Raw genomic sequence first — 14,254 nt, 5'->3', positions numbered from 1 at the left:
GAGGGAGCTGGCGTTTGTCTGCAGACAGCTTCTGGGTCATGTGGCCAGCATGACTAAGCCGCTTCTGGTGAACCAGAGCAGCACACGGAAACGCCGTTTACCTTCCTGCTGGAGCAGTACCTATTTATCTACTTGCACTTGATGTGCTTTCGAACTGCTAGGTGGGCAGGCGCTGGGACCGAGCAACGGGAGCTCACCCCTTCACGGGGATTTGAACTGCCAACCTTCCGATCAGCAAGCCCTAGGCTCTGTAAATGTGCTGATTTATGAGCACTTAAGCCAAAACATCTGAATATCCAAAGCTGAATTCAATAATGTTCTGACACAAATAGGCAGGAGTTTGGGGTGTTTGGGGGGGATAGGGGGATTATGAACACATCATCAGACAAAAAACAATAACATGCTAACAGAAATCATGAATTCATTTCATACAATCATAATTACTTTCCTCTTGTGAATTCCTAAACTGGTATGCTAGACTGTAGAAGAAGAAACAAAATCTGAAGTATACCCTTTTTATGAAAAAGGGACTTATTGGAATAATGTTATGCATGATAATGAACTAAACTTATTCTGCACTGCTAATTGTGTAGATGCCACAGGTTACAGAAAATCAAAATGAATGTACAAGAAGGCAGCAAGTCAAACAAACTGAAAGGCTGTGTCTTCCTCACCCCCCCCCCCATGAGTTGATTTAGCAGTGTGTATCTGAATACAGGATTTATTGCCTATTCAGTTTTAAACCAGCTTGGTCACTTTCAGACCAGGCCAAATGGTTTGGTATCTGGAGTTTTCTTTTTTCCTTGCTTCCTAATTTCCTCCCCAACCCCACAGCTAATGCTAGCCAATGAATAATTTGAAAAATACAGTCATACCTTAGGTTACAGACACTTTGGGTTGCACAATTTCGGGTTACGCACCGTGCCGAACCTGGAAGTACCAGAACGGATTACTTCCGGGTTTCGGCGCTTGCGCATGTGCAGAAACGCTAAATCGCACTTTACGCATGTGCAGAAGTGCTGAATGGCGAGCCGCGCATGCGCAGGTGCAGTACTGCGGGTTGCGGATGTGCTTCCTGCACGGATCACGTTCGCAACCCGAGCATCCACTGTATGCAGCTATAGTGAAGTAAAATTGTACAACTGGTGAAAATGAGCAGTGGCTGGTTGTCCCACCTCTCTTGGAGAGCTGATGAGTTTCCATTTTGTTTTTATAAAAATAAGCAGCAAGGGAATCTAATGAAAGATTACTTGTAGAGAACATTTCTGAGAGACGAGATTTTTGCTTCATGGTACTTGACGAAATTGGGGGGGGGGGTAGTTTCTTTTGAAGTGGCCCTGAGTGGCCTAATTGCTAGATGGAGTTAAGATGACCATTTTAGCTGCAGGTGCTCATCAGAATTGCAGGGGCAGCCTGACATGTAACACTATCTACTTTTATGTGTGTAAGTTCCTCAGATGCGTCCTCAAGGGAATTGAATAAGGGCCTTGCATAATGCCTGCTTTTATAATCTGCCAAATAGCAAAAAGAAGGCAATGGAGAAAATGCTTCATAATATAATCTCATATCCTGCAGGGAGAAACCTCCTCTATTTTTTGTGTCTATCAGTATTTTATATTTTATTCTTGGTTTTTCCCCTCACCTCTTTTTCTAGAATCTGTCTCCTGAACTCTGAGTTAAGTGACTTTCACTGGACAACTCCCTGTGCACAAGCTTCAGTTCCCAGTGTATGAATAGTCATTTGTTAGTTTTCTTCTGAATTTCAATGGCTTCCTTCCTTTAGTTCTCCTTGAACCTGCCTCCATTGTAAGAAGAAGAAGAAGAGGAAGAAGGGGAGGAGGAGTTTGGATTTGATATCCTGCTTTATCACTACCCAAAGGAGTCTCAAAGCGGCTAACATTCTCCTTTCCCTTCCTCCCCCACAACAAACACTCTGTGAGGTGAGTGGGGCTGAGAGACTTCAGAGAAGTGTGACTAGCCCAAGGTCACCCAGCAGCTGCACGTGGAGGAGCGGGGACACAAACCCGGTTCACAAGATTACGAGTCTATCACTCTTAGCCACTACACCACACCACACTCACTCCCAAATGAGTTGGGTGAGGATATGTGCTTCTCTCAAGAGGGCCAGCTCTATCATGAGGCAGAGTGAAGCAGCCACCTCAGGCAACAAATGCTCATGGGTGAAGAGTGCACTGATTTATGCTACCTCACCAGACCACCCTGAAGGTAGTCTGCTGCCTTCATTTGTAGTGGAGATGTTGTTCCATGTTGAAGTAAGCCTCAGCTGTCAGTTTGGTCAGCTTTTATACATAGGATGAGGGGAGGTGCCATCTTTGTCTTCGTCTTAGAAACCAAAATGTATTGGGGCAGCTCTGTCTGTGAGGGACACATTTATTTTGAACCAGGAGAGAGTCCTACATCATCTGTTGAAAATCAGTTTGGGAGTGGGTGGTATGGCTGCAATTTTATTCCACCCAGATAGTGGATTCGTTGCTATGCTATGAAATGAGTATTCAGTAGCATTATCACAGGCTGTAAATTACTGTGGTGGTCAAGGTTGGTTTTTCTTCCGCTCCTCCCACCTTCTGCTCATGTGCACAATTTAGCAATGGAAATCTTGCTCCTCCTTTCACTCCTTCTCCAGTAGTGGAACCAAGCTAAGATAAGCAGTGCCACAATGTCTCCTCTTTCAGAAACATTAACCCTTAGCTAGAAACAATAGAAAGAAACCTGTCAATCAGCCAGAGGACTTGAAAAAGATGAAGAGACGGCATGAGAAGGAACTGAAGAAGGATGAGATGCGTATTAAATATATCCCTCTACTGTAGAACATTTGGACCAGGGAGGTAAATAAAGATATATATATATAAAGGATGTGTTTATACAGTTACCGTGCATGATTCATGCCAGAAGAATTGTTAGACTAAATATAGAGATTATTGATAGGGAGCATTGCAGACCTTGACGTAGGAACAACCAGTTCTGGATACAATAAGGTTTAATGGAGATTGGCTGACATGGTCAGACAAAAGTTTCCAAGAACCTCAGAAGAGGAGGTAGGATCCAAAAGGTGAGGACCAAGGGGGTTTGTGGAGTGTAGATGAGAGACTTTGCTACTCTACTAGTCCATATATATTCTGCATTCTGGGATTGTTCGCTTGTTTTAAATTTGGTATGTCTCCAGTTTGGGACGCGGGTGGCGCTGTGGGTTAAACCACAGAGCCTAGGACTTGCCGATCAGAAGGTCGGTGGTTCGAATCCCCGCGACGGGGTGAGCTGTTGCTCGGTCCCTGCTCCCGCCCACCTAGCAGTTTGAAAGCATGTCAAAGTGCAAGTAGAAAAATAGGAGAAGGTAAACGGTGTTTCTGTGCGCTGCTCTGGTTCGCAAGAAGCGGATTAGTCATGCTGGCTACATGACCCGGAAGCTGTACGCCGGCTCCCTCGGCCAATAAAGCGAGATGAGCCCCGCAACCCCAGAGTCGGCCATGACTGGACCTAATGGTCAGGGGTCCCTTTACCTTTACCTATGTCTCCAGTTACAAAAAGAAGAGGAGGAGGAGGAGGAGGAGGAGGAGGAGGAGGAGGAGGAGATGAAGATGAAGATGAAGAAGAAGAAGAAGAAGAAGAAGAAGAAGAAGAAGGCTCCATGGAGGTTGAACTGAAAAAATAATGTTGCACAATACTTTTTGAGGACTTTCTGCTGGAATCCACAGTAGTGGTTTGATTAAATTTCCTTATAGAATATCATACTCAGAGCTGTGTGCATTATCCATATCAACTGCCATCAATCAGATACCAAAAGTGCATGACCTATTCAAGTAAAGAGTTAGAAAGGATTCATTCAGAATAATCAGTACCTATCTATCTGGAAGAGATGGAACACAAAAGAGGACCTCAGCCACTGACCTAGCTTTTATTGACAAAATTCAACAAATAGCTCTCGCTGCTGAGATTTCCGTTCACATCAAGTCCAAGCTATACAGAAAATTACTTTGTGCTGAAAATTGCACAAATAGCATCAGGGTGAAAGCAAAATATATCCACCAGCCATGCCCAATGGCCTCCTTGTAAGATCTGCAATTTGTATTATTTGTACATATAATACATCCAAATTTCCTGTAACCCATGGCCATAGTTTTGTGTGTGCAATGTTCCCTAGAGAGAAAAAACTTATCTGTGCACTAACTACATTGCACAAGTAATCAGAATAATAAAGTTGACTTTAAAGCCTTTCCTCTCTCTTAGCATCTCAAGTCCAACTTGACGTACTGTCCTATTTTGCTATAACCAAGATGTAAAAACATGGACTTTGCCCCCAGTAAACTCTCATTCCTAAATACTGTGGGATTGCACTGTGGTACTGTATATGCCATAGAAAAACACCCTTCTTTTGCATCATATACATTAAATATTATGTAGGGTCCTCATTTTATGGTCTTCAGATTATTAAAAAGCCTTACATATTTTCTGTACTATTTTGGATGAATGAAATTGACTGTACACACAATTTCAGCAAACAAATAACACACACTTGGTATCTTTTATTATACAGACCAAAAGCATCTGCTATACATCATTATTGTTTCTATTTCTACCATCATAAATTGATTGATTTATTGTAGGCATGATAACAGAAGTGGGTCCTATGAAGAAAATAATCTGCTCACTCTAGGAAAGCAAATCAAACAAACAAATTGGTAAACCTATTGACTGGATACTGTTGTTTTGGCAGTGAGTAGGTGGAATGTTGTGAGATACAAGAATTTATTTTTAGGTCTAAACTTGTGTGATTAAGAGTGCAATCATATGCATGTTTACTCAGAAATAACTCCCAATGAGTTCAGTTGGGCCTATTCTCACATTAAGTATGCACAGATTGAAGCATAAGCAATGAAGATACAATACAGTACAAATATGTTTTATGGACAGACTAATGTGATTCTTTGGACAGAAAAATCAAGCATAAGACTTAAGATTCCTAAACCCACCATGAACTTTATTCACAACCCGTCAAAGCCAGTTGGAACCATGAGTTGTTGGACTCAAATCTAGATCTGGAGAGTGTACGGCCCACTCTGGGTGCCCAAGATCAGAGATGGGGAACCTGTGGCTCTCCACATGTTGCTTGGGGTTGATGGGAACTCAAACACAACATCGTCTAGAGCAGTGCTATTTTTCTAGAAAAAGAGGTGCCAGAACTTACCATGAACACTTCCCTTGTTCTTTTAGAATGGCAATGGCACCCACCAGAACTGAGGTACCGGAACTGAGTTCCAGTGAGTTCTGGCTGGGGGGGGGGGAAAGCCCTGATCAGGGACCACAGATTTCCCATCTCTACATTGAAGGATGGAAGTTAGAATCTGTAGTACGTACAGTATGTACACACACACACACACAGAGAGAGAGAGAGAGAGAGAGACAGACAGACAGACAGACAGACAGACAGACAGACAGACAGACAGACAGACTTTATAAGATTCATGTTTGCTGGCAGTGAAGGGACTAAACTCTATTGCTCCTGAAGGGGGCTTTGTGACTTGAGGACAGAGAGATCATGGTTTACCCTTGTAACAGATTCCAGAGGTTTCCTACTCGAAGTCCAAAGTCCTTGACACAGTCAACCAGCCAGTCTCATTTTTTGGTGTAATAATCTTTCTCTTCTTCCTTTAGGCTATAGAACCCTATTCCCCAGGCCCCTGTAATACACTGGTGAGTCCAGATTCCCAGTACAATAATTGCTTGATCAGCTAATCTCTTCAACAGAGTTTTATTTTAATTCATTTATTTACTTATTAAATTTGTATAATGCCCTTCCTCCGAAGATCACAGGGCAGTTCACAACATAAAAATACAAAACGAGAACACAAAATGCACAACAATGAAAACAAACCAATAACTGAAGCCACTTTAAAAATGTGCAAAATGAAATGAAGACACCTTCCAGTGCTGTTCTCTGCATGTACTTCATGCTCAGTGCACTGTGAGCTTTGCCTTGCAGAGTCTCCAATAGTGCAATGGCTTCTGGTGGAGAAGGGAGCAACAAACAATCAAATATCGTTGGCTGGAGCCATCTGCTGGTTCTTGTGTTTTCAGTCACTATCTTTTGTTCTTAAAACCGTACATCCTTCAGTTGCCAAGGAATTAATCCTTTGGCTAGAGCCTAGAGAAAAGGCACTTTTCTAAGTGACATTGAAAGTGATGAAAGGGTTGGTGACTCTCTCTTGGCGACTCAGCTGCTCTGCCTCACCCCATGTCTGGATGGGGATTTGACAGCAGCTGGAGGCCCTGGCATGCGTGGGCTCACTGACGTGTATCACCTCTGTCAGATCTGCCTCCAAGATGCTCACTGTGTGAGTCACCTGTGCCACATGAACCTTGTTGGTCACTCTTTTGTGCAAGAGGCAACTGAATATCTTCTTGAATCCCTTACGGAAATGTTTGGATACCAGAGCGTAGACGATGGGGTTGACACATGAGTTGGCGTACGAAATCAGGTGGGAGAGGATTCTGAGCACGTAGGTCGCGTTGTTCAGTGGGAAGTAGCCAAACCAAAAGCAGAGGATGACCAAGTGATGGGGCAGCCAGCAAAGGCAGAAGAGAACAGCCACAATGATGATCATCCGCGTGACCTTGCGCTTGCCCTTCTTGGAATCAGACATGTCTTTAATGGGGTCCACCGACGTCCAGAGGTAACGGATGGTCCTCACGTAGGTGAGGCTCAGAATCAGCACAGGAATGACATAGCTGAAGACAAAAGTGCAGAGGTCCATAACTTTGCGCTGAGAGACTTTCCAGATGGGATGGCAGACGGTAACATTGGCCACCTGAAACTCCTGGTAGTAACTGATGTAAGGTCCAGAGAAGACGAAGGAAAGGCCCCAGATGAGACAAATGGCGGTGAGGGCATTCCTGGGGGTTCGCAGTTCTCTTGAATGCAAAGGGTACCTTATGGCTAGATACCTAGGAAGGCAAAAGTAAAGCAAGAGAAGGTCACGATGCTGAGGTGGTAGCAGGATTTAAATCAAATCAAATCAAATCTAGTAAATACTGTATGTGGGAAGAAACCAAAGTTACAGGGCGTAGTCATGATGGTAAATGCAATAGCCAAAATAATATCTTGAATGTTGGAGAAGTTTCTCCCTGTGATGAAATGGCAGCACCAGAGTCCACTATCATACAATCAAGCTCCTTAACTCAATATGTGAAAACAACAAAGAGTCTTGTGGCACCTTAAAGACTAGCAAATTTATTATGCCTTAAGTTTCTGTTGACAAATTTCCACTTTGTTGGATGCATGAAGTGTTTTGTGTGTGTGTGTGTGTGTGTGTGTGTGGATAGATTGTGGGAAAATGAAATGTAGAATAGTACAGATGGTGACAATTGCAACACACAAAGTTGTTGTTGATAGCTCTGGCACTGGAGAGCCAATTAACGTGGAATGCAATTTTTATTATTTTAAAAAATCACCTTAGTATTCAGCTAGTTTTGCTAAGAGTAGACCCACTGAAATTAAGGGACCTAACTCAATCATGTTCATTAATATCAATAGGTCTACTTTGAGTAAAACTTAGCTACATACCACCCAGTGTCCCAATTCAGTCTGTAATATCACCAACTTTTTTTTACATAGTCAATATTAATAAAGTAATTATCAGTGTCTTTATTTTTTTTTTGTATTTCTCTTACTCCACCCTCTGCATTTCATTTCCTTCTAACCTCACTATATGCACATACCTGTAACACAGGATATTATTTCATATATGAATGTGACTAATAGGTTTTCATAATCGTGTAATATACAGCTGCACTTACCAAGCAGCTAGGATACACTGAGGTTCCCCAAAGAATATGCTCTTTAAACAGCCTGGGGGTAGTTATTTCAGAGAAACCCTTCTTTATCTCCCCCCCCTCCCCATTTTTTATTTTCAATTTACAACATAATTTCACCAGCAACAAAATGCTTTCACATTACAATTTTCTTCTTTTTTTAACCAAAACCATATGAACAATATAGATTCTCATATCAAAAATTTCATTTACTTTTGTCATTGTAAGAACACGGACTACATATATTTGGAGTGACACCCAATATTTGGGTGCAAATATTGGAGTTAAATTTTAGGACAGATTACCTCAACAAAAGGAGTCGGGAAGCCTTTGGACATGTGTTGACATGTGAAATAAAAGAATGCCAAATCTAACAATCTACCTGACTGTGGCTCTGTGACTCTGTGACTGTGGTCTGTATAGTATTGGGATAATTTGTTTGAAGGGAATTCTCGATGTAAGGGCATAGACAAGATGACCCTTGTGATGCTGTTATTCTGGGGGCGCTCCTTTGTCTAGGCAATGTTTCCTTTTTGGATCTGTTGTCCTGGATTTGTAAAACACTAAGTAGATTGATGGAACAGTGAGAAAGTTACGAAACAAAGTTTTACATGCATGCAAGGAAGTGGGAGGCAGGGAATCGTTAGCAGCTGCGGAGATATTGATACTCTATAGTGACTCTAAAAGTCCAAACTCCCCCCCCCCCGCTCCCCAACTGCTTGCTCACCTGTCTAGGGATACAGTTGTGAGGGTGAAGCTGCTGGCATACATGGTCAGGTAGATGAAGAAGTGCACTGCTTTGCACATGAGTGGCCCAAAGATCCAGTCATCCAGGGTGTAGATGGTGGCCTGGAAGGGCACGCAGAAGACTATAAAGCACAGGTCGGCCACTCCCAGATTGAGGATGAAGAGGTTAGTGGTGTTGTTGACTTGCCTGTTCCTCAGCAGCACTGCCAGCACCAGAGAGTTGCCCACAGTGCCTACCAGGAAAATCAGAGAATACGCTAGAGGAATGAGGATAGACACCAGATGCCAACAGCTGCTCTCGCTGCTTCCTGAAGAGTTTAGCTGGGGCAATGTTCTGTTCATCTTGGAAGCAAGTTGCATGCCCTGATTAGGGAGGAAACGATGGAGAAAGGCTTAGCCAGGAGGAGACAGATGGCTTCTGTTTGGAAGTCAAGTTTTCTTCTAAGAAATTGTTTCCATCATAGCAGATCTTTTGCACAGCGACGCTCCTCTTTGCAGTCCTTCAGCTCAGCCCAAGTCCCATTCACAGATGCTGGACTTCTGCCTGCCATCAAGTTTTTTTTTTTAAAAAAACGGTACCGTTAAAGCTCCAAGTTTATTTCCTTTCACAGCAAACAGATTCCGACTTTGTATGGCGCTGGAGTGCCTTTCAGACAGCTGCCTTTTCTCTGAAGGGAAGCCCTCGCTGGCAGCCACTCTTGTAGGTGTGCGAAGCTGAAGGACTAAACTTCTTGCCAGTTGCGCTTTTATGGGCGTTTTAATATAGCACTCAGTGCGTTCTGAATCCATGCTATGCTTGGGGGACTAATATAGTCAAGCCTGCCTCTTGTTTCCAGGGAGACAAACAGCTAAAATAAAAGGAAATGGTATCTATGGAAACACAGACCCCTCCCCACATACATACATACTACACACACTGAACATTCAGAGTGTTTGCAAGTCTGGGGCTTGCCATGTGCTTTTGGAAGAACGGAAGGATTGCTTTAGTGATAAATAAATTGACATTCCTTTGCTGATAACTTCATACTGCAAAGGGATGAACTGTTGTTCAACCCTTCGTTGGTGCATCAGGGAAGGGGCAGAATCTTCCAAGATATGTAAGAGCTAGTGGTGCACACATTAACAGCTACCACATGCAGCCGGCTCAGATATTTACACATATCTTGCTGAGTGTAGCGGCTGAAAAATGTGCCACCATGCTCACGCGAATCACCGTCAGCAGTGGAGAATCTGCAGTCCAGAATACAGAATGCTGGAGGCATGAGTCCCAGCCAGTGTGGTGTAGTGGTTAAAAGCGGTAGACTCGTAATCTGGGGAACCGGGTTCGCATCCCCGCTCCTCCACATGCAGCTGCTGGTTGGTGACCTTGGGCTAGTCACACTTATCTGAAGTCTCTCAGCCCCACTCACCTCACAGAGTGTTTGTTGTGGGGGAGGAAGGGAAAGGAGAATGTTAGCCACTTTGAGACTCCTTTGGGTAGTGATAAAGCAGGATATCAAATCCAAACCCTTCTTCTCTTCTTCAGTAGAATGAAGGTGGTAGACCCTCCTTTATTTGAAGATTATAAGCAGAGGTTGGATTAGCATCTGTCATGGATTCCTGAATTGCATGGGTTTGGACTAGATGACCCTTGGGAACTCCCTTCCAGAACGCTTACTGTTGAGGATTTAGAATTTAACGAAGATCATGCTTAGACTGATGAGGAACAGTGCTAATAAAACATCATATCATTTCTTGTGTGTGGAGGAAGAATGTGAACATAATGACCTGATGTTTCTGGGCTCTTCTCCAATTTTTCCAAAGCAATGTTTATATTTCTTAGAAGAAACTGTCTCCCAGTCTCCCGCACTGAGTACATCCATAAGTTCATCTTCCTCCAGTTCTTCCAAATCCCATGGTGTTCCCAGGCTGAGCGACTGTAAAATATGATTTGCTTCTTTCTTCGTTGATGGCAGAATGAGTAATACCACCATTCTCTACACAGAGAGAAAATGGGAAGCCTTGGCGATAAGAGTATTTGAGTTGCCTACAATTTCTCTGTTCTCAGTAGTTCTGTACTAAAAACCTTGCAGCACCACATTATCATCATCATCATCATCATTATGTTCTGCCCCCTTTCTCTTTGACACTTTCCATAAATTTGTATTTAATGAGAAAGTTGTCAGAGCAAATAATAACATCATGAGGGAATGTGGATTGGCTGTTGCTCTCCAGGGTCTCAGGCAGAAAAAAATGTATTTCCCAGCCCCTGCTACCTAATAGCTTTAACTGGAAATGGCAAAGATTGAAATGGCAGTGGCTTTTCTGCATGCAAACTAAGTGCTCCACCACTGAGGCACAACACACCATTTTTTGTATGCCAAAGCACCAAATTAGAATAATGGCAAAGTCCCATACAGAGGCACCCTCATCAGAACAGATTGGGCTGCTGCTGCCACATAGCTGCTAACTTACATTCCATATGGTGTGCTCTCTACTCTGTGGAATAAGGGTGGTAATGATTTTGGCTATAAGCACTTTATTGGTCAAATCCAGCAAGATCTGTGACATGGAATAGGAGGGAGAGGCTATCTGTAGACTAGGAGTCTCCAAACTTTTTTTGGTCCAGGGGCATTTTGGGAATTTTGAAAAGGCATGGACAGCACCAGCCAGAAAATGGACAGCACCAGCAGTGTAGCCAAGCACAAAATGGATGCCAACTCCAGAAGAGCAGAAAAGAAAATTAGTTCAAATATGAGAAGATCCATTCATTTTGTTGTTGTTGTTAGCAAAATATGTTTGAAAAACTTTCTTCTTTGCCAGACACTCTTAAGTCTTAGTTGTTATATTGTCTGTCGCTGGTATGCTGCTGGCAATTACAGCTAGAAAATAAAAGGTAACTGAATCCTGGGATAATTTAGAATTATTACAGCCAGCCACACACTTGAATTGTCACAAATAAAAAGACATACTTAATGCTGGCTTGCAAGCTGTTTTTGTTGTTTTTATTAATTTCGTGAAATAGAAAAGAAGTACATGGAAAATTACAGAAAATACCAAGTATGGAGTGTATGAGGAGATAATAAGAATGTTTCTGCTTTTCTGTACTGAGCTGTCTCCTACCCAAACAACTTTAAAACAATCCTTGATTTGGGCCAGGCATGGTGCTGGTGCTGCTGGTGGTGGTGGTGGGGAGTGATGAAAATAAGGATATATCTGGAGCGAACCCCATCACCATATATAACAACTTGGGAACAATCAGAAAAAGTAATGATATTGATACCTCTGCACTCTACCCCGACTACAATTCCCATAGTTCCCTGTGAAGAGGAACTGATGGTTAAACCACTCTTGGAATTGTACCCCTCAGAGGGGGTATAAAGGTCTCCTAAAAACTCTCAGCACCCTTAATAAATGATGGTGTCCCAGATGAATTCAACTATTGTGTATGGTTGCAGGGTTGCAGGTGCTCCTGTAGGAGACCTGTCCCAAGTTGTTAGGGTGTTATGTACTAAGCTTGGACCCTAGAACAATAGGCAAGTAGGGTCCTAGAATGCAACAACTGGTTGGATTGCAGGAGAAGACCAATCAGGCTCCAGGAGGAAGTTAATCAGCCTATTAGGCTGGTAGGATCATAGAATGCAACAACTGATTGGCCTGCAGGAAAAGACCAATCAGGCTCCAGGAGAGAAGCAGAATCAGCCAATCAGACGGGACTCATTCTGTAAATAAGGTACAGTGGTACCTCGGGTTACATACGCTTCAGGTTACAGACGCTTCAGGTTACAGACTCCGCTAACCCAGAAATAGTACCTCGGGTTAAGAACTTTGCTTCAGGATGAGAACAGAAATTGTGCTCCGGCGGCGCGGCAGCAGCAGGGGGCCCCATTAGCTAAAGTGGTGCTTCAGGTTAAGAACAGTTTCAGGTTAAGAATGGACCTCCGGAACGAATTAAGTACTTAACCAGAGATACCACTGTATATAAAAGCCTGAGGTTTGGGGGGCAATTCAATCACTGTTTTACAAGCTGCAATAAAGAGCATGAAATCACTATAGGACTCCGAGTATATTTCAGGTCACATCATGTTGTAGACTGCTGTTGAACTGCTGAGAACCATTGGGTTGCAGGGGACAGGGGCATATACTGCTTGAATGTAGAAGACTAGTTCAGATCCTGGTTTGTCTATGAAACCTTCTGAGCAAGTCACTGTTTTTGTGAAGTTAAGGCTCCCATCCAGCTTATTGTTCTTTGAACCTAGCAAGTGGACACATCTCAGCCACCATGCCCTTTGAAAACAGGTATCACAGAAGGTCATTTTAGGAACTTGAGGTATAAAATCAGAAATGGAACGGTCATGTGGGAAGAAATCTTTTCATTCCTGTCATCACACAATATGGCACTGAATATTTGAAAACATCCACTGGAGGCAGAAAATCAGCCTGCATCAATTTTTCTATTAGGAACTACAAAAAACAACAACAACAAAAAAGAAAAGCTGAAAGTGTTCAGGAGCCACAACAAAAGCCCTTGTGGATTTAAGCGAGCTGCACAGAAATAGAGGTGACACAAGAGAAATGAGCTGCAGCAGAATTTTACTAATTCTTTATTAATATTAAAGTGCATTTCCCCCAGGGCAGAAGGAAGGATGTGTGCGCCTTGATGCCGCTCTCATTTTAAAATGCAGTGCAAATGGGAAATATATTAGCGAAAATAGCAGTTATGAATGTGATGTATTTTACTGGGCAGAGAAAAACCCTCCTATAAGGTCATCGTGACAATTCAATTTTTAAAAAATATGTCTGGAGAAGAAATCTAATTTACTGCTGAGAGACTCACATTCTGAAAAGACGATGAAAATGGATTGAACAAGTTGGAGCCTGTGAACAGTCCAAGGAGAGTCCAATTTCCCCCTCCACATGTGGCTGTTTCACTGACAAAGAAAACCCAAAGGACCTAGCACACAGTTAAACTATGGAACTCACTCCCACAGGAGACAATTTAGGCTACCAACTTCGATAGCTTTAAAAAAAGGATTAGACAAATCCATGGTCTAATGGCTACTAGCCATGATGGCTATGTTCTGCCCCCACAGGTGGAGGTAGTAATGCTTTTGAATAGCAGTTACTGGAAACTGCGAGAGGGGAGAGTGCGCTTGAGGGTTTCCCACAGGTGCCTGCTTGGCCACTGTGAGAACAGAATGCTGGACTAGATGGGTCATTGGTCTGATCCAGCACGCTCCTTTCAAGGGGGAATTACACTCCAGTAACACATGTCAACAGAACACACGTACTCAGAGCCCTGCTCTCCTTCCCCTTCATTTGGGGTTGAAGGGAAAAACCTGTTCGCCACCAACCAGATCTTTGTGCAGTGAAATGTCCACTGGAGGACCCTGGAAGGCAACAATCATAGCCAGAGAACTGCCTAGTAAGTATGCTTAACACATGGGCAGGGAGGCGACCTGTGACCCTGCACTCCAGTTCCCATCAGCCATGACCAGTGCCATGCTGCCCTAAGCAGCTGTTATCACAGACATTGTAACTCATGATCTCCTCTCCTCTCTCTCAGCACTTCAGTACTCTAAACACAAACCTTTATGGGTGTAAGAGGGAAGCATGTCTCCCATTTTAATCCATTAAAAAATGCTTGGCTTTGCTATCAAACGTCTGGGGAACACAAGAATGTTTTGTTTTTTACAGTGTC

The 14,254-nt window shown here is 43.1% G+C and overlaps 1 protein-coding gene across 1 annotated transcript; it reads right to left on the bottom strand.

The window, feature by feature from the left end:
• Positions 1–4,507: 4,507 nt before the first annotated feature.
• On the bottom strand, positions 4,508–9,377 carry GALR2 (galanin receptor 2). Its single transcript, XM_083487658.1, has 2 exons — positions 8,555–9,377; positions 4,508–6,960 (listed from the first exon to the last, which is right to left on the bottom strand). The coding sequence occupies exons 1-2, from the start codon at positions 8,932–8,934 to the stop codon at positions 6,180–6,182; spliced, it is 1,161 nt and encodes a 386-aa protein (XP_083343784.1). The 5' UTR covers positions 8,935–9,377; the 3' UTR covers positions 4,508–6,179.
• Positions 9,378–14,254: the final 4,877 nt, after the last annotated feature.

This window comes from Podarcis liolepis (assembly GCF_965112155.1).
Source record: "Podarcis liolepis genome assembly, chromosome: 2".
Taxonomy (NCBI): domain Eukaryota; kingdom Metazoa; phylum Chordata; class Lepidosauria; order Squamata; family Lacertidae; genus Podarcis; species Podarcis liolepis.
Note: the sequence above shows the minus strand (reverse complement) of the source record. Positions and strands in the feature narration are given on the sequence as shown.